This window comes from Dermacentor silvarum, chromosome 3 (genome assembly GCF_013339745.2).
Source record: "Dermacentor silvarum isolate Dsil-2018 chromosome 3, BIME_Dsil_1.4, whole genome shotgun sequence".
Lineage (NCBI taxonomy): Eukaryota > Metazoa > Arthropoda > Arachnida > Ixodida > Ixodidae > Dermacentor > Dermacentor silvarum.
Genome location: NC_051156.1, coordinates 109,013,830 through 109,034,865, shown reverse-complemented (window position 1 = coordinate 109,034,865; position 21,036 = coordinate 109,013,830). Strand labels below are relative to the sequence as shown.

At 48.7% G+C, this 21,036-nt stretch overlaps 2 protein-coding genes across 3 annotated transcripts in view; both read left to right on the top strand.

Moving 5' to 3' along the window:
• LOC119444660 (monocarboxylate transporter 2) overlaps positions 1-21,036 on the top strand; it is a 163,567-nt gene that overhangs the window by 43,612 nt on the left and 98,919 nt on the right. The window lies entirely within an intron of this gene.
• Positions 18,274-21,036, top strand: part of LOC119445676 (monocarboxylate transporter 2) — a 172,376-nt gene continuing 169,613 nt past the window's right edge. For both annotated transcript variants that reach the window (XM_037709958.2, XM_049663511.1), the window contains exon 1: positions 18,274-18,516. In XM_037709958.2, coding sequence (XP_037565886.2) covers positions 18,404-18,516 — 113 coding nt within the window. In that variant the 5' untranslated portion in view covers positions 18,274-18,403. The remainder of the gene's footprint in view (positions 18,517-21,036) is intronic.

Here is a 21,036-nt window from a genome sequence, read left to right as displayed (position 1 = left end):
CAGACTGAGGTACAGGAAAAGCCGTTACTGCTCGAACCTTCTCCGGGTCGGGTTGTACTCCGGAAGCATCGACTAGATGGCCTAGCACTGTAATCTGTCGGCGCCCGAAGTGGCACTTCGATGAGTTTAATTGGAGCCCAGCCTGCGACGATATCTGCGATATCTGCGACGCACTCAAGGTGCGTCTCAAAATTTGGGAAAACACAAGGACGTCGTCGTGGTAACAAAGGCAAGTTGACCATTTGCAATCTTGAAGCAGAGTCCATCATCCGTTCGAACGTGGCGGGGGCATTGCATAAACGAACGGCATAACCTTAATTTGGTAGAGGCCACCTGGAGTGATGAAAGCGGTCTTTTCTTGGTCTTGCTCATCGACCGAAATCTGCCAATAACCAGATCGAAAGTCAATGGACGAAAAGTATTTGGCACCGTGAAGACAATAAAGAGCGTCGTTGATTCGTGGTAAAGGGTCAACGTCCTTTTTAGCGATTCGGTTTAGGTGGCGGTAATCAACGCAGAAACGCCACGTGCCACCTTTCTTTTTGACGAGCACGGCCGGCGACGCCCAAGGACTCGACGAGGGCTCAACAATGTCTTTGGCGAGCATCTTGTTTACTTCCTGCTGAATAACTTGCCGCTCTGCCGTGGACACGTGATACGGTCGGCGGTGAATAGAAACAGCATCACCAGTGTTGATCCGATGCTTAACAAGGAACGTTTGACCAAGTGGTCGATTGTCAGTGTCAAATATGTCGCGGTAGAAAAGCAAAAGGCGTATAGGGCGGCTGCTTGGTCAGGAGCGAGGTCCGGAGCGACCATGGGACGTAATGGGCCGTCGAGGTTCAAGGCATCCTGCGGGTAATCAGGAGGATCTGGAGACGCGTCGGCTGCAAAAGCAGTGACGTGGTCATCTTTCACTGACCGGAGCGTGACCACCGCTACGCCTTCAGGTAACACTTGCTTCGTCAAGTCAAATTGATAACGGGGAGACACATCCGATTAGCGGCAAGGGTAACGTCCGGATTGTGGAACAGAGATGCCGCGCGCCAGGAGGACATCACAAATAGGGGCAACGACATAGTCGCCATCAGGAGCGGTTGCCGTTGAGACCAATTCGATGAAGGTTAGGGCTTTTGGAGGTAACCGAACAAACACTGTAGTGCAGAGGGTGTTCGGTTGTTCGGGGCAAACGTCCGAAAGAAGAGGAAGCTCGAGGCACAGCGTACCGGTGGAACAGTCGATGACGGCAGAATGCGTCGTCAGAAAGTCGAGCCCGAAGATTAGGTCATGAGGGCAACTGGTCAGCACGGTGAACAGGACTGGAACTTGGCGGCCAGCGATTCCTACGCGAGCAGTGCACATACCCCTCACGGCAACAGTGGCGCCATTGGCGACGCGCACGGCTCGAGTGAGGGCAGGCGTAAGAACTTTTTTGAGGTGACGACATAGGTTGGTGCTCATTATGGACACTTGGGCTCCAGTATCAATCAATGTCGTTAACGGAACACCATGTACGTCTACTTCAATTAGGTTCGCGTTCGTGAGGAGTGTCAACGGAGGATTTGGACTGGACGAACTTGATGCAGCAATATGCCAACTTGGGTCACAGGGTATGTGCTAGTAGGTGTGGGTGTCTCTTCAATGAACGTCTTTGACGCCAACTTGGGTAACTAGGTATAACTATGCATACATCTAGGTATCACAGGGAATATGCCGCTCTACGATGACGATAAAGACCTCTTAAATTTCGTCGATGATGAGCTTCCGGGAATCGTAGCCACGTCACAAGGGTTCCTCAACGGCAGCAATCCGACGCCTTTGCAGACTGGCCACATATGCACTGGGTATGTGCCACTTTTCAAGGAACGCCTTTCACGCCAAAAATTTAACCAGCTACGCCATGAATCCACTAGGTATGTGCCGCTCTTGACTGAACTACTCGCCAAATTCGGTCACTGGTTGTGCGGCAAGGCAAGGAACAATTCTCAGCACTTGCAGGTACCAGCGCACCGCACTTCTCAGCTCGGAGGCCACACGCGGACTTCTCAACAGCGCCACTAGATGGCGCAACGTGTCAAGAGAGGAGCGCGAGAAAGGAGCCCGAATGCGGCATGGCGCGTGTCTCAGCTTTTACAGCGTAAGCTGTCATGGGCTCATTCCAATAGCTGTTTCCGTTCGCGATGGTGTCCGCCGCCGCTGCCGCCGCCGCCGACGGCGTCCGGCGAACATAACCGCTATAGCTGGAAATGCGAACAAGGTGCCCTGTTTCCGCCCGGACGGAGCCCGCGCCCGCTGCGTGGGAGCCAGATGCTCTACCACTGAGCCACGCAAGCGCTTGCTATCGGCCGCCTGAACAATGCCCTTTAAAGCAGGCGCAGATGATCCGAGCCTCCACCAGTATGGTGGCGCCATGTAGTTAAGGTGCCTGCAAACGCATTGTGCGCAGGAGCAGACGACAAGATGTCATTCAGACGAGGCGCGCAATAAAAAAAACACGTGATCCCCAGCCTCCGCCAGTATGGTGGCGCCATCTACTTACGATGCCTGCAAACGCAGTGTGTCGGACATGTAAGTTGCAGTTGTAAGGCTTGATCGGCTCAGCAGACTTCTGTGCAGAGAGCATTACAAGCCGCAGCTCACCGTCGACGCCGGGTGGACAGTTCAGATCGTTCTCGTCAAAACGAGGAGAACGGACTGCCGCGAAGACCCTGTTGTGAGTTGTGCCGAGATTGGAGCTACTCTTGAGTGGCTCCACCAGCTTACGCTGTGGCTGTGGGGTTATTCCATGTAAGATCGAACAAAGGATGGCTGGTCGGCCTTTTAAATTTATTTCAAAATTTTATATATTGTTGCGTGATGAGCGGAAAGAAGAGATCCGCAATGGGTTTGCCTGCCAAAAATGTTTTTCAAGCACCGCGAATCAATGATCACGAAGAGGTGGAGTGCCGCGCTTACCTGCTCTGCTGTTTTGGCCAACTTTGGTTATGAATTACACAAAATATATTAAAATTAGGTAGCGGAAATTTCTTTAAATAAATATATGCATGTTTTTGCTTGTGTTCAGTTAGTTTTGGTTTTTGTAGGTAGTGTAGATGTTTTTATAAAAAACCTCAAAATCGGCCCAGGAAACGTTTGTTTGTCTACTTTACAGGTCTTTATCTCAAAAAAGGCTTGTGGTAGAGCGGCGAAAATTCCGCATTACGTTCTAAGCAGACTTATTTACCAAACTGCTGAAGCTTATATTTATATAACTTTTCAATAAAGAGATACTATCGGGCTAACTTCAAGAAAACACCAAACAATGGAAATTTCTTATGACAATTAAAAAACACCATTTTTGATATTTCTTAAACTATGCCCACTTATTCTCCTCCACATCAGCCTTCACAATCATTAAGACATATTGCATAGTTTTGTTCGATTCATAGTTACAGCCCGTCGAATGAGACACTTATGCAACTATAGGCAATTGTTGTAGATCTGACTTTTCGCCCGGTAAGTGTATAGAATGCAGGCAGGATTGGATTTCTGTTTCTTGAAAGGCCAGTAGTACCGAAAAAGGTGGAAAGTGTGAACGTGGCGCTCCAGTGGCAAAGCAAGACGTAGAACGCCAAGGGAAACAAAAGCAAAACTATCGGTAACCGCATGACGGCAGCAGACGGAACAGCAGACGGCCTGAACAGCAGACGGCCTGAACAGCAGACGGCCTGAACAGCAGACGGCCTGAACAGCCGACAGCCTTAACACCAGACGGCCTGACAGGAGATGGCCTGAATCGATCCGATGTTCACACTTCATTAGATACCGATAGTGCTTGCGCTTTGCTCTTACTCTACTGCTCCTGTGCGTCTCATGGCGACAAAGTATAGCTCTGAGCGAGTCTATTGTGCAGACTACCTTTCTAAGCACAAGAAGCTCATTGCAAAGAAGCGAAATTTTCGCAGAGTTACCGACGTAGACGTCAATGCTTTGGAGCAACGTTTAACATCCGAGAGATCAGTAACTGTCAAAGAGAAGGACTACTTGTGCTACCCGTGCTTTCGCTACTTCTGCAATGAAATATCCTCACGGAACACACAGTTGAGCGATGACATTTTTATGCCCCCTGAAGAAGAAATCGACGTCGTCAACCAGATCATTGCGACTACCTGCGTGTCCCCTTTGAAACGCCCAGGCGCAGTGAGAAGTTGGAACAGGCCTGCTTACATCAAAAGAAAACAAAGTGAGGGCAGAAGGCGGTAGCGGAAAATGTTCGCAACAAGATACGCCGGGCGTACAACCAATGTGATGCATTGGGAAATTCAGCCGAAAGAAAGTGCTCCTTCTGTGAGCATTGCACCGAAAGCTTTCGGCAAGCCTATGCAGCATCGACAACACCCCGGGAACGTTATCAACTTCTCCCTCTCCTGCCATCAACCCTAGCTAAACATGAGATTAAGAGCTTATTCCTGAAGCATCAATGTATCAAATCAACAAGTCTAGGAAATTGAAAGGAAATCACGGTGTGTGGTACCGACCGGATCCTTTCACCAGGCAGAAGGTGAGCCCTGAGTGCGTATCTGCGGCGCGTGAGTACTACATGAAGGACGAGTTGGAATGCTCGAGACAAATCCCTAACAGAAAGGATGTCCTGTCGGTTACGATAGATGAAGAAAAAGTATTAGTAACAAAGCGTTTCATGACAAGATATATTAGAGAGGCATTCCGCATATACAAAGACGCCCATCCTGATTGTGGCATTGGTCTATCAAAATTCTACACCTTGCGACCGCGCTGGGTAAAGTGTTATCCCTAGCATGATGTGTGCGTTGGTGTCATTTGTGCCAACTTTGCCTTGCCGCTCTTCAGAACATTACTGGCCACAGAATTGATTCTGGTGACCTTCACTCAGCATTCATTTGCATTCCGTCATCAGCACAGTGCCTTTTATGCGATTGCGATCAGTGTCTAAAAGGCGGGTCCCTGACAGTGGATAAACTTAATATCCCAGAAGACGAAGAAATACTGCTAGCGACGTGGGGGGCAGGCGACCTTGTGAAAAAGGTTTTGGATGCTGATACTTTTTTGAATCATCTTCGGGTGTTAGTGGCAAGGTGGATCGTGCACAGCCACATCACGAAGACACAAGGAAAAGCTATCTAGGAGGAAAAGCAATGTACACAGCGTGGGAGCATTGTATTCCACTTTGATTTTGTCGAAAACAGGACTGTTGTGCTTCCTGACGAAGTTCAGGCATACCACTGGCAAAAGCAGCAGGTATCCGTGTTTACATGCGTGGTAACAACGAACAAATCTACGGAGAGTTTCGCTATTGTTAGTGACGACTTGAGCCACAACTCCGCTCACGCCTGCTTGGCTCTAAAGAAAGTGAAAGAATGGGTGGATGATAACCTGCCGGTGACTCCAAGGTGACATATGTGAGTGATGGAGCCGCCAGTCATTTCAAAATAGATACCGGCTTTCGAGTTCGGAAAGAGCAATTGTCCCATTACCCAATGGATATTCTCAGCAACTGGACACGGGAAAAACGCGTGCGACGGAGTTGGAGGACTCGTCAAGCATCAAGAAATGCTCAACAACTTGAGAACAAACCCTGAAAGTGCAATTCGGGCAGCCAGAGACTTTGTAACAATTTTATCAGGAAAACTGAAAGGTGTGCATCTAATACATCTTGAAGAAAAAGAAGTTGTTGCCTTCCGCGACATAAAAAAGGATGAGTGGATGAAAGTGCCCGCCTGCCATGGCATTTAGTCTTGGCATGCCTGGCAGCTATCCAGGTCAACGGAAGCATCTCCGGAATTGTACGTGGCACGCATAGCCGGGTTTGCATGGAAGAAACTATGTGTACAGGAATGAAGGCAATCAACGTTCTCGAATCATTCGAATAAACGATTGCAGCCCAGAAACAAATTCTGTTTTAATGAAGTGATTCTCCATTACCTTCACAATTTTTCTATTACGCTAAAGATTATTTGGAATACGTTGCTTGCTTATTGAATTTTATCCTATTTTTGCGTAATCAAAGCTGGGTATCGAATTCTGACTGCGTTTTCATAGAGGTGAATTGCGCAAAACGTCTGTGTGCTCTCCTATGCCGCAGCGCATTAAGGAACCCCACGCGTACAAAACTGATCCCGAATTATTCACTACGGGGTATCCCACAGTTAACTTGCAGCGTTGAGACATAAATGACTGGATGCAATATCATGCCAAAATTCAAAAGTCGTACGCCATCACAAATGTCACAGAATCTTCAGACCTGCATGGTGCGCTGAGCCTTGCGTAAGGGTCTCATTCGACGGGCTGTAACTATGAATGGAACAAAATTATGGAATATGTTTTTAATCATTGTGAAAGCTGATGTGGAGGATAATAAGTGGGCAAAGTTTAAGAGATATCAAAAATGCTGTTTTCTTTAATTGTCATCACAAATTTCCATTGTTCGGTGTTTTCTTGAAGTTAGCCCGATAGTATCTCTTTATTGAAAAGTTATATAGATATAAGCTTAAGCGGTTTGGTAAATAAGTGGGCTTAGAACATAATGCGGAATTTTTGCCGCTCTACCACAAGCCTTTTTTGAGATAGAGACCTACTAAGTAGAAAAACAAACGTTTCCTGGGCAGATTTTGAGGTTATTTATAAAAACATTGCGACGAGGTTTATTGTCGGCGATAACGTTCTAGGAACGATAGGTAAAGGTAGGCAATGCAAGGGCTGTTTGTAGCACAGGGTTCTCTCGCGATCACGGCACGGTCCTTCGTCTTCTTCTTCAGTCGGCACATACCCAGGTGCGCCTCTGCTTCATTACAATGCCCCGGGAGCGAAGCATAGCCACCCTGGCGACTCAGGGCGCTGAGAAAATGAGTGGGTCGTAATACGGTTTCAGGCGGTTGACATGTACTGTCTCTCGCCCACGACGACGCAGGTCTGGTGACACTGTGAGCGGCTCAACGATGTAGTTGACCGGTGAAGTGGCATTGATGATACGGTACGGACCGTGATAACGCGCCAGGAGTTTGGAAGAGAGGCCAGGAATGTGGGCTGGTATCCAAAGCCAAACAAGCGAACCGGGAGCAAAGCTGGGTAGTGGTTGATGAGTATGGTCATGTCGTGTCTTTTGACGTTCTTGAGTCTCGCTAGTGAGGGAACGTGCCAGCTGACGGCAATCTTCAGCATACTTGGCGACTTCGGAAAGTGGAGTGTACTCTGCGGCATCAGGTTGGTACGGCAGTATGGTGTCCAAAGGGCAGGAAGGTTCTCGGCAATACACAAGGAAAAACGGGGAAAAGCCGGTAGTCGCTTGCGTCGCGGTGTTGTATGCGAACGTGACAAAGGGGAGTACGGTGTCCCTGTTGGAGTGGTCGGATGAAATATACATCCGTAACATGTCGCCAAGTGTGCGATTGAACCGTTCGGTCAGGCCGTTGGTTTGGGGATGGTATGCGCTCGATTTTCGGTGAATGATCCTGCACTCCGTGAGGAGGGCTTCGACACCCTCCGACAAGAAGACACGGCCCCTATCACTCAGTAGTTCTCGGGGAGCAGCGTGGCGAAGAACAAGATTGCGAAGGATGAAAAACCCAACTTCACGGGCGGTCGCTGCCGGCAGAGCTGCAGTCTCAGCGTAGCGAGTAAGATGATCTACGCCGACAATAATCCACCGATTTCCACACCCGCTGCATGGAAGCGGGCCGTAGAGGTCGATGCCGACGCGGTCGAACGGACGAGCCGGGCATGGTAGCGGCTGCAATGGTCCTGTGAAACGGTGTGTAGGTGTCTTGCCCTGTTGGCAAGTAGTACAAGCCTGAATGTACTTTTGCACAAAGTTGTACATGCCTCGCCAATAATAGCGCTGACGCAACCTTGTGTAAGTTTTGAGGACGCCGGCATGAGCGCTTAGGGGATCAGCGTGAAAAGATGCGCAGATGTCAGAGCGCATATGACGAGGTATAGCAGGGAGCCATTTCCGACCGTCCGGCATATAGTTGCGGCGATATAGAATGTTGTCTCGCACGGAAAAGTGGGTTGCTTGGCGACGCAGTGCTCGTGTCGAAGGGACATCAGACGGAGCGGCAAGGTAGTCAAGTAACATTGCAAGTGTTGGGTCCTTGCGCTGCTCTGTGTGCATGTCGGTGATGGCCAATGGTGACAGGGTGGACGCGGAGTCTGACAAAGACGCCAAGTCAGGTGTCAGTGGGGAGCGGGAGAGCGCATCAGCGTCGGAGTGCTTGCGACCGGAGCGGTACATGACGCGGATGTCGTACTCTTGCAAGCGAAGCGCCCAACGTCCTAAGCGTCCCGACGGGTCTTTCAAGGAAGAAAGCCAACAAAGGGCATGTTGGTCTGTAACTACGGCGAAAGAAGGGCCGTAAAGGTATGGACGAAACTTGCTTAGTGCCCAGATGATCGCCAGGCACTCCTTTTCTGTCACTGAGTAATTCAATTCTGCTTTCTGTATAGTACGGCTAGCATAAGCGACGACGTATTCATCATAGCCAGCTTTCCGTTGCGCTAAGACCGCACCAAGGCCAACTCCGCTGGCGTCAGTGTGAACTTCCGTAGGAGCAGCAGGGTCGTAATGGCGAAGAATCGGTGGTGAGGTCAACAAGTGGCGCAACTTCTGAAATGCCGCATCACATTCAGGTGACCACGCGGCTATGCCGTTACTGTCGGAAAGTAAACTTGTCAAGGGCGCCATGATGGATGCGAAGTTGCGTACGAAGCGACGAAAATACGAACACAGGCCAATAAAACTTCTGAGGGTTTTGATAGACGTGGGCGTAGGGAAGTCTGCAACGGCGCGGAGCTTGTCTGGGTCCGGGAGGACGCCGTCCTTTGAGACTACGTGACCCAAGATGGTTAACTTGCTTGCAGCAAAACGGCACTTTTTGAGGTTGAGCTGTAGGCCGGCAGAGGCGAGACAGGTCAGAATGTCATGCAGGCGAGCGAGGTGTGTCGGAAAATCGGTTGAGAAGACGACGATGTCGTCGAGGTAGCATAGACATGTCTTCCATTTGTGGCCGCGAAGGATGGTATCGATCATACGCTCAAAAGTAGCAGGCGCGTTGCACAAACCGAAGGGCATGACGTTAAACTCGTAGAGGCCATCGGGTGTAACGAATGCGGTTTTCGGACGGTCAGGTTCGGCCATTGGAACTTGCCAGTACCCGGAGCGCAGATCCAAGGAAGTGAAATATTCTGCGCCTTGCAAGCAGTCGAGAGCGTCATCGATTCGAGGCAGTGGATAAACGTCTTTTCTTGTTATCTTGTTTAGGCGTCTGTAGTCGACACAAAAACGAATGGAGCCATCTTTTTTTCTTACCAACACGACAGGTGACGACCAAGGATTTTGAGAAGGACGGATGACTTCACGTTTGAGCATGTCGTCCACTTGCTCTGTGATGACTCGTCGCTCTTTGGCCGATACACGATACGGGCGCTGTCGCAAAGGGGAGTGGGAACCGGTGTCGATGGTGTGAGAAACACCGGTGGCACGGCCCAATGACGTCTGATGGCAGTCGAAAGAAGAAAGAAACTTGTGAAGGAGAGCGAGGAGTTGGCGGCGATGAGATGGGGAAAGAGCAGGGTCGATGGCGTTGTCAAAACACACTGAAGACGATGAGTCTGAGACAGAAGCGATGGCGTCAACGTAACAACGGTGGGAGTCGGTAGGAACATCGAGATCGTCAACGTAGTCGACCGCCTGCAAGTATCCTAGGGTTTCTCCACGCAGTAGGCTGATCGGGTACTGGTAGTAGTTGGTGACCAGCATAACAGTTGACCCAGATGTTATAGTCAGCACGGCAAACGGAAGAAGGATGCCCTTGCGCTGAGCAAACACATCGGACGGCGTGAACACTACAGTGGCGTCAGAGTCGGCAGCAGACGACAGGACAACAGCCATCGACGACTCAGGGGGTATGGTTGTGTCGGCATCAACAATGAGTTTATCGGCAACGCGAGGAGAGCCAGTCGGCAGTGATTCACATAGTGGTAAAAGCGACACTTCTGCACGCGAACAGTCAATGACAGCATGATGACGTGACAGAAAATCCCAACCAAGGATGAGGTCATGAGAGCACGATGGTAGCACGAAACACTCGATTAGGTACAGAACTTCGTTGATGACAACACGGGCCGTGCATACAGCTGAAGGGTGAATTCGCTGCGCGCTGGCAGTGGCGAGCACCAGGCCAGAGGGAGCTGTAGTCACTTTTCGGAGTTTGCGACGAAGGTTCTCGTGAATGACCGAAACGGCGGCTCCGGTATCGACTAGCGCAACTGCGGGTACTCCCTCTACAAAAACGGTAATAATATTTTGCGGCGAAGATGGAGGTCTTGGGAACGTCGACGTATTAGCAGTTCTTGCCTCAGGAACTGCGCCAGTCAGTTTCCCGCTTCAGTGGGAGCTCGACGACGCAGGGGCGAAATCGAACGCCGACGAGGGGAAGGGGAACGACGAGTTTCTGATCGGCGATCAGTTTCAATACGTCTCGGTGAAAATGGAGACGCGGCGGCGTATTGTGGTGCGTAGGTGGGCGTTTCAAAGGTGGTAGGCGTTGTTGGGGCGCGGCGGCGACAGAAGCGCGCCACATGGCCAGCAATGCCGCAGGCGAAGCAGATAGGCCGGTTGTCTTCAGTGCGCCACGTCGAGGTTGGACGAAAAAACTGTGGTGACGGTCGGGCAACTGGAAATGAAGCCGGATGCATGGGCGATGAAAAGGAAGCTGGCGGCGCAGGAGGCCGTGCAACCACGGCTGCGTAACTGAGCGGCAGCGACGTAGGGTGAGTGGGAAAGTCGGCATATGGCAGCGGCACACTCATAGGATTGGGTGGGGAGGTTGTAGGAGCAGCAGGAAGCGCTTCCGATATCTGATTGCGGATGGCTTGCTGTAGCGTTGGAGTCAAAGCTGCCGAAGGTGAGTCGCTGTGAGGCAGCAGCGATAGCTGCCTGGCCACTTCTTCACGAATAAAATCTTTTATATGTTGCGATAGGGTCGAGTTGGGGAGAAGGTCGGCAGAAACCGCAATGCTCGAGACGGAATCGGCGAGCTGAATGTTTTGGCGAGCGATGAAACGTTGGCGGCGCAGCTCGTCAAAGCTCTGACATAGGTTAGTAAGGACGGATACGCTGGTTGGGCTTTTTGCCAGCAGCATCTGGAATGCGCCGTCCTCTATGCCCTTGAGGATATGCTTAATCTTGTCATCCTCTGACATGGTGGGATTTACCCGCTTGCACAAATCGAGAACATCCTCGATGTAGCTGGTAAATGTCTCTCCAGGCTGCTGTGCGCGCTGGCGCAGACGCTGTTCAGCGCGTAGCTTACGCACAGCGTGGCGATCAAACACTTCGGCAAAAAGGGTCTTAAATGCTGACCAGCTTGAAAAGTCTGATTCGTGGTTGAAGAACCACAGTTTGGCTACGTCGGCGAGGTAGAAGGACACATAGGACAGCTTAGCCTGGTCGTCCCATTTGTTATGGGCACTTACACGTTCGTACGATGAGAGCCAGGCTTCCACGTCGTGTTCGGCGGTCCCACTGAACATGGGTGGATCGCGATGAAGAGGGACGCCGGCGCAGACGACAGTGGCAGCCGGTGGTGCAGGCGACGCAGTAGCTGGATCAGGCATAGTGCAGGGCGATCGCGTTGGTGTTGGCAGGGTTCGAGTGCGGAGCTCCAGGACGAGGCGAAGGATCTCAGCAACCTCCACCAAATGCGACGAGGTTTATTGTCGCGATAACGTTCTAGGAACGCTAGGTACAGGTAGGCAATGCAAGGGCTGTTTGTAGCACAGGGTTCTCTCGCGATCACGGCACGGTCCTTCGTCTTCTTCTTCAGTCGGCACATACCCAGGTGCGCCTCTGCTTCATTACAACATCTACACTACCTACAAAAACCAAAACTAACTGAACACAAGCAAAAACATGCATATATTTATTGAAAGAAATTTCAGCCACCTAACTTTAATATATTTTGTGTAATTCATAACCAAAGTTGGCCAAAACAGCAGAGGCGGTAAGCGCGGCACTCCACCTCTTCGTGATCATTGATTCGCGGTGCTTGAAAAAAATTTTTGGCAGGCAAACCCATTGCGGGTCTCTTCTTTCCGCTCATCACGCAACAATATATAAAATTTTGACATAAATTTAAAAGGCCGACCGGCCATCCTTTGTTCGATCTTACATGGAATCACCCTGTGCGGCGTGTCCCACGCAGGCCTGTGACTTTTGTAGGCACCGGCACACCATGCATTTCGTAGGACATTCGCAGACTTTGAAGTGGCGCCACAAGATGGCGCCGAGTGTTCATAAGGAAGTGCTAAAGAGTAGTCTCGCTGGTGTACACGCTTTACACAGAACTCATTTTGACGGCGGTAATGCGTTGTGACGCTACTTTGATTCAATGCTAAGGCATTGCTGTTCCACATCGTGAGATATATTCTATCAGTTTTTTACAGCGAAGCTGTTTAGGGCTCAGTCTCCGATGGTCGTGTCCGCGCGTAGAAAAAAAAAACTCTCATTGGCCGTATGCTGTATGTGCGAGTAAAAGCGCGCGAGGGACGCGCGCTTTCAAGGGGAGCGAATGCACGGCGGAGAGCAAACGCGAATTTTTCCGTCGAGCGAAAGACCCTGTGGTGACGGTAGGGAGAGAGGGGAGGCGACGTTTAGCTGCGGCACCAAATGCGTATTTTGCGACCGGGGGCAAGGGGAACTGGCGACTCAATCACACATTGAGCCGTGCTCCCTCAAGGGCTGCAGAAGATAGCGCCAACCTTTCCCTTTCCCTCAAGAACCACTTATCATCATTGAGAAGATTCAACATGAAATGCATGCGCTGCCGGTGTTTTGTTTCACGACATTGGTTTATGGGCTGTCATTCTCAAAATTCTGAGGAGCTGTACAAACTTGGCCATGTAGTAGCACCAGCAACGCGCAGAACTGTTGTCGCCGGCGGCAACGTTTTGCCCGCGTTCGCACCGAACGCGCGCGGCGTTGGTGACGTGTTTATGAAGAACGCGCGTACCTTTGCGGCACACCCTATGGCGGTGTATCGTAGCTAAGTTCATGGTCCCTGTGGTCACTAAATAAATGAAAGCCGCCGGATGATTTATATTTCTCACTCTTTATTAGTTCAAATAACCAATTACACCATCACATCTTAATAATCATAATTGGAAATACATCATTCCCACCATAATACAGCTTCGCTGGTCTTTAATCACCACCGCAGTGGAAGGACTGACAGTTTTCAACTGGGTTTTCCGCTAGAGTCAGTATAGCGACTGTATAAGCTCCATAGTGCCTGTTTCAGTTTCACTCCATTTTACGCTTGGCTACAGTAAACTAAATAGAGCTCAGGCAATTACGCTAAGGCTCTTACAAACGAGAGCTTATCCGAACCCTTTATTAATCAACAAGATCTATCCGGAGATATCTACTAATACAACATGCGATAAATGTAACGACACCATAGATATAAGTCATGTGCTCCGGCGTTGCTCCGCGTTACGCAGCGACAAGGACAACACTGAAGAGCGGTGGGACGCAGCTCTACGCAGTCTCACATTACATGAACAGCTATGGGCAGTCCAACGGGCCCGCGAAGCGGCCGATAGGCTAGGCCTTTCTGTCCCAACGTGGGAGCGGCCCGCTTCGGGCTAGGAAAGTAGCGCGACCCAATGGACCAAAATAAAGTTTTTCCATCCATCCATCCATCCGTCCATCCATCCATCAATCTGCTTGTGTGCCGTGCGCCGAGCAGCAGCAGTGGTCAGCCTGCAAATCTGCGAGATGATAGTCGCTGCTAAGCTGGTGGAAGCGCCAGCAAAATGAGCGCGCCCCGTGGCATATGCGGCGGAACATTGACATTGATAGTCAGTGAAGTTACTTGAAGCGTACGCGGTTGTCAGCGACCGCTCCTTTTGTAGCGAAAGCTGCACTGGCCGCATTCTCGCCGTTTCGCTTTGGCCGGTGGCAGCGCCGCGAGCTGAGCCGTTGCCTATAGCAACCGCCGCAGCTGGCACCGCAGCTGGCTGGCAGCGTTTCTTTCTCTATGGTCTGACCACCCCGCGGCGTCTTACCGGCGTCTGACCACGCCGCAAGCGGCGTCTGACACGCGTCTTTCGCCCGGCGAACTGCTTCACTGCAAAGAGTCCGGCATGCCAAGCGCGCGAAACTAGCGTCGGAAACCGAGGAAGAGCTAACCGTTCGGCTCGCAAAACACTCGGACTTGTCGGCTTATAATTTATACCTGGCTTATATCGATGAGTGTATACCTCAATATAATAATTACAGCTAAACCAAAGGCTAACCAAGCGAAACCAAGACTTAACCAGGCTAAACCAAGCTTTCACTTTGCATATCCAGGGTGAGCTGAGCTGAGCCGCAACAATTTTTTGTCCGCGTCGCCCTTAATATTTTTTTGCTGCGAAGCAGTCAGTAGATGCGATGGCAAATGTCAGTTGAAAGCGTCGGTGAAAGTTCATAAATACAACCATTGCAACTTGCCCAATTAAATAGTCAGAGAATGCGGGGTTGGTATGTCAAGTGTGATAAGCGCGGAAAATTATATTTGTGCGGGGTAATTATGAATGTTTTGGGATTTTGCCAGAATCTTCATAATGGTGCTTTGTACCTAATGAGATTTCTAAAACTGCATCGTTTGAAAACTGGCGCATTGTAAGTTCAAGTTTGCTGGAAATAAAGTGTTTGTGGTGACACAATGTGGGAATATTTGATCGTTGTAATTGCTTTTGGCCGCTGTAAGAAATTATTAGATATGTTGTAATTGATGTCCTCTATACTTAAGTGGGGAGTCTGTGCTGTTTGCAAACTGCTGAGCGTATCCAGTTGAATCTTCGTATGAATAAGTTGGGTTTTTGGAGGGGCACGTTGATTCATTTGGGAATTGCTGGGTGTTTTCATTTGTGGGCGGTCTCACCACTGCCAAGATATAGGTTCCACAAAAACGGTACACACAATTTCTTATGTAACATAGCCGCTTACTTATGCGGATATTGATTTAGCGGGCGTAAGCCGTTCCTTCATCAAAGTACTGGGTGCGAATTTTGAGTGCGTGCTCTGACCACTCAATTTTTGTTCATTCGGTATCGCATGTCAATTCTTTTGTGGTCTCATGAACTCGGAAAGGGCTAATACGAACTAAAATTAGCCCAATTTTGAATTATTAGTGGGCGACTCTGTTAACTGTTTTACTCACGCTAATCAGCGTTCACAGACATTCATAGCTCAACTCACCGCGCTCAAATATACTCGCGTCCACTGAGCAACAGTGACTCGTGTTCCCACTAGCGTGCACTCTGCTAGACTCGCGTCCATTTACACTCGCGATTATCTCATACGTCCACCTCGTTCGCCGACTTACCCCGGATTGTGCTTCCTTCCACTCACACACTTGGTCTTTTACCGTCGCGCTGACGCATATGAAAGGAGGACTCCTCACGAGTCGGGGTACTCGTGAGGAGTACGCCCACCTACGAGTATGCCACAAAACCGGGAAACAGGTGCTTAAGGAGAACGGACAATGCCAACCAGCGTAGAAGCTATAAACTCACCTAAAGCTCCTGTTTCACAACAGTACACCTACAAAATTTACTGTTTAAGTATCCTGGCTTTTCACCTTTGAAAATTTTAACTTTTTTGGACGTACATGAGTGTCATGGTTCGGCAAAATAAACTCAGTTAGGCTCACTCACAAATATGATTTTTGCTTGGACTCACTCGGACTCAGACTCACCAAGCTCGCACTCAGCTGGGATCACTCACACTCAGAATAACCATAATTCTACTTAGCTATCCGTGGTGTCAGACTCACCAGCATTATACTCAGCCACACTGACTTGAACTCAGACTCACCAGAGATATACTGAGCCTGCCGCACGCGGACTCAGATCTCCCCAAACATAAACTCAGACGGGCTGACTTGAACTCAGGCTTAACAGAATTCTACTCAGCCTGGATCACTCGTAGTCAGGCACACCAAGATTCTGCTGAGCCAGGCTCACTCGGACTCAGAGTCACCAATAATCCAATCTGCCGGGCTTACCCAGACTCGATGGTTATTCTGAGTCTGATTGAATGTGGTGTATCGACTCATCAAGGAGTTTGTGGACCCATGGCGGCCAGTTTGACCACTGTAAGCCTTGTGACAAGACCGTGGAACCTTGAAAACAACCGCCCTTACAACAGCGTGTGACAGTTCTGCGTGAATACTTTCCGCAACCGTGACTTGTGTCAGGAGAGTGACTATTGAGCATGTTTTGAATACTGGCTCATTCTTGAAATAAGCTTTTATAAATAATGTTCATTTCATGCAGGCTATTTTTGGGGCGCAGGCCGACTGTCCTTTGTGGGCTAGATATTCTACCAATATATCATTGTTATTATTTATTTATTAGCATGCACTTCCGAACGATTGTTCCATAAAATGAAAGCCGTGCCAGAAAACAGAGTCTGGATGATCCTGCTGCTGCGCTGGAAAATTGTGAAAACTTATTCTCCGCCTGCAATCGATGTCGCACCCACTAGATTGGAAGTACGTGCGGGGCTTTTTTTTTTCGAAAAGTAAGCTCGGAAGTTTTTGTGCATTCACTTAGAGAAAGGCCCAGGGTGGCCACGGGCTGCTCGTCAGGGTAATTTGTGTACAGTTTATTCATTTTATTTATTTATTACTGCATACTCAAGGTCCAAGCAGGGTGGATAATACAAATAAAAATACAAACACAGCAGCAAAAGCCATAACAAATAGCAACAAAAGAGCAATACCGATGCAGGATCAGAAATGGAAACTGGCAATATGATCACTTGCATCAGTAAGGCAATTCCAATCATGTATGGTCCTGGAAAATAAGAAAATGTGAACAGGTCAGTGCAAGCAAAATATGACGTGAGCGCATTTTGTTGGTGGTGTCGGATTGGTCTGCTAGTTAAGGGTGATAAATATGGAGATAGATCTAGAGCTAGCTTGTTATTCAAAAGTTGGGAAAGAAATTCTGATCTAAATGTTCGCCTTCGTGCTTGTAAAAGTGGTATGCCATTAGCTTGCATTAAATTAGAGGGTGAGTCTAACGCGGAAAATATGTTATATTACAGCCTTTCTCTGAATACGCTCAAGACTATCAATGTTACGTATCAATGTTAGGTTCCCATGTAATGCATGCATATTCTAGTTTTGGTTGCACAAGAGTGGTGTAAAGAGGAGTTTAACATTAGTAGGATGAGTTGTAAGTTTATGTTTCAGGACACACAGCTTGCGAAAGCAAACATTATCAATATGAAGATTTCAAGATAGGTTAGAAGTCAGTGTCACACCAAGATATTTGTAGCAACTCACTTGTTGTAATGGTAAAGACCCTAAGAAGTAAGTATATGATAGTGGATTCTTTTTCCGAGTTACTGCAAGGCAGACACATTTGCTTATGTTTACAGTTGACCAGGCCGCCAACTTTACAAGCTGTTTTAAGGGTTTGTTCAGAAGGCTCGGCTGTCTTGCGGCAAGGCTTACATTCACCAAACTGGCCGGTTTGTCAATCTTCGCTTGCGGGAACAATTGACGTTGCTAAACTGGACACCAAGCTATAATTTATCAATTCCTTGTCGGTCGTGACGTTGTTCACCAGATTTAGTATAAAATTTGCATTATTACGAGGTACATATACCAGCGCACCCGTGAGATAGCCAAGATTTCTGTATTTGAAAATGCGCAGTCTTTTGTGAGCCAGAGATCTACCGCTCTAAGCTGGAGTCTACTTTTCTAGATAACGCTTAACTATAGTTCGCACCATGACACCTCTGATTTTGTCACTCCACTTCGGATAGATCCTCCTTTATTACAATGTGATTAGGAGCTTGTTTCCGGCTTTTTTTATGGCTTGGTGTACATATTTGGTACATGCTTGGAATTATCCTTCAGTTGAAATAGAGTGCTCGCGTAGTACTATTTTTTTTCTTGTCGGCACCTTTGTTTCGCTGTTAAATCACAAATCTTGTCCAACGATAAAAACACTCCATTCGTACTGTATACATAGTTTCATTAAAGGAACGTCGACCAGTAGACGTCAAACATCTCACAGTAGAGCAAAATAAGTGACAAAGGCGCGAAAAGTAAGAGGAGGTACAAGAACAAGAAAAGTACTAGAAAAAGGGCACCAAAAGAAAATAGAGCACGGATAAAAAGTGAGCGATAAGATGTGTTGTAAACGGCCCATGACCCCGGCGCTACAGCGCCGCTGGGAAAACATCCTACAGCGCAATCTCGTAACTCGGCACGAGTTCCCGTCATAGCATCTGGCCACCTGGGTTAATGTTTCGGGCATGAATTTGACCTCAGCAGACGAGAACGAGTGTACGAGTTGAGTCAGCGGCTGACCGAGTTGCAGCGATATGGTAGACATTGTGGAAGATAGCGGCAGTGCACTTGTATCTCTGGTCTGCCGGCTCAACAAGCAGCGAACGTGCGAAGAGACCATCCCCGAACGCTGCTCTATTTTTGCCAGGTTAGAATTGAATTGTTGCACCACTCTCTTTATACATAGTCTGTAGGTATACTGAGTATTGCAGTATCCTGAAAGGCTCATTTTGAAGCATAAGAATTGCTATCCAGCTCTTTGGTTGTAGGTTGATGCTGTGAATGCATTCATAACCCCCCCCCCCCCCCCCGAACACAATATGAGTTTTAGTTGAAGTAATTACTGTTCATTAGTCCGAGCCAAAAATGGCAGCAACACCATTTTCTCGCCGCGTTCACCGAACTATATAGCATAACCGTTGGAATATCATTTACATTAGTAGGAACAAATGAATTAACTAAAACACAGCAATGCGCACCTGATTCATCGATTTAATATGAACAAAGCAGCTTAGCGAAAACTTTTTCCAACTGTGGCTGTTGATGAACAAACTCCTTTTTCGAGCTCGTTCCTTTTGTTAAACACGTGTCAGAAACCAATACAATCAAGTGGAGAGCACATCTATTACGCGATGTCCGGTAACCTGCAATGTTTAGGCACGCAGATCGGGCATGGGTCTGTACCCTATCTGTTGCTTGACGACCTTTAAACCTTATCATCCAAGTGATATCAGGACTCTTCGGCACAGTGTTAACAAGGAATCCTGCAAACTTTTCATTATAATAATGCAAAATTCATTACAACCTACCACTCTTGTGAATGCTCTAAGTAGCATCTGAGTACCTGCAAGGCGTTATGAGTGTATTTAGGAGTCGTTTTCAGGTAGTGCATGCATGAAGTGATTTGGCAGCGACGCAGTAAATTCTATAAAGTTTCACCCAAGGCATGCGAATAATGACAATTGTTTAGGTCGATAGCCAACTCCTTATTCAATACCTTCCAAAGTATAGTTCAGATTTCCCGAAGCAGAATGCCTCACAGGGGTTGCACAAATCGACGTTCTTTCTTGAAGCGTATGTCACCAGGGCAAGCCACGCAAATCACCGCTGGAGCTTTGTTGCAGTCATCTGAAGGTCAGGCAAATGTTATTGTTAATATTGAGTCACTGTTCTGTGCTGAGTCAGTTCAATTAATAATGGACAGCAGATGTTTATAGCAACGCCAACCAGGTTGGCATTGGGGTCGGGCTCGTTCAGCGCTATTCGAATGGAACCGAACGCATAATCGCTTACGCTAGCCGGAAATTATCAGACACTGAGCGTCATTACCACTCTCACTAGCTCGAGTGTCTAGCGGTGGTCTGGAGTGTCGGCGAAAAGTTTAGATATTATCTGTTCGGATGCACGTTCACAACTGTGACAGATAATTCAGCGATTGCCCGGATCTTGTAGAGGCAGCACCTAAATCAATAATTCGCACGCAGGATTTTTCGCCTTCACGAGTACGTCTACGACGTGCGACATCACGCCGGTGCTCTGAACCACGTCGCCGAAGCTTTTTCCTGAAACTCGAGCGTGGATGGCTGGCGCAGAAATGAATATCACTGGATAATATTTTCGCAGTAAGGCATCTTCAAACCCCAACGCGAAGATAAATACCTCAATAAAATACTCCCTTCGCTGGTAATCAGACCGAGTTTGTTCCAACTTTGTGATGCGGGAGGGCACACTATGTCGTCGCTATTAGCAAAAGAATCGCTGAGATGAACAGCACAGCCTGGTCCCTTCGGCACCTTTGCTCCATCATATATTACACGCTATCCATGGCACATCGGAAGGAGGACACGCCGGCCAAAAAGCCACGCTGAGGATGGCTCAAGAGCTCTTTTGGTGCACAAGAGTGGAGAAGAATGTTTGCTCATACGTGGCGACCTGTGAGGTGTGTCAGCAGCAGAGACGATTAACGGGGTTGGTGCCTGGTCTCCTTACGCCAATCCAGTGCTAGAGGACATTTCCGACAGCATCGGCATCCACCACATTTAGCCACTCCCTACCGTAGCAGTTGGCAACCGGTACATTCTAGTTGCCCTAAACAGCTGTAGAAATTTGTGAAGGCTGTTTTCGTGCCTCGTCTCACCGTCAGTTTCGTCATCAGTTTCCTGCAGCACCAATTCGAATGGCGACACGGTCTACCAAGAAAGCTGATCTCGGATAGGGCTACCACTTCCAGAAGCCGCGAGCTCCGGACCTATCTCTCTGCAGCAGAAGTCGAGCGCCACTTTGCATGGGACTATCATCCACAAGCCAATGGTCTAACGTCAGTGGTCAAATCAGCCAATCGAAGCATGGTTGTCTCCATAATGTAGAAACAGTAAACTTGGTGGAGTTGACCGGGACCAGCACCTACAGACAGCCGTGTATGCCATCAACACCTCATTTCAGAGTTTTGCTCGGACGACGCCATACAGAATTGTGCACGGACAGCTGGCAAAACTGCAAGGATCACTTAACGTAGACACGCCAGTGAATCCATGGCACAGTCTGGAAAGAAGGACGTTGCTGATCAATATATGAGCCGAGACAGCAAGAATGCTTTCCGCGCACAACAGGCACAGAAGAGCTAATACGACCGGCGCCTTCGTCCAGCGCCAACGGGATAAGTCGGAGA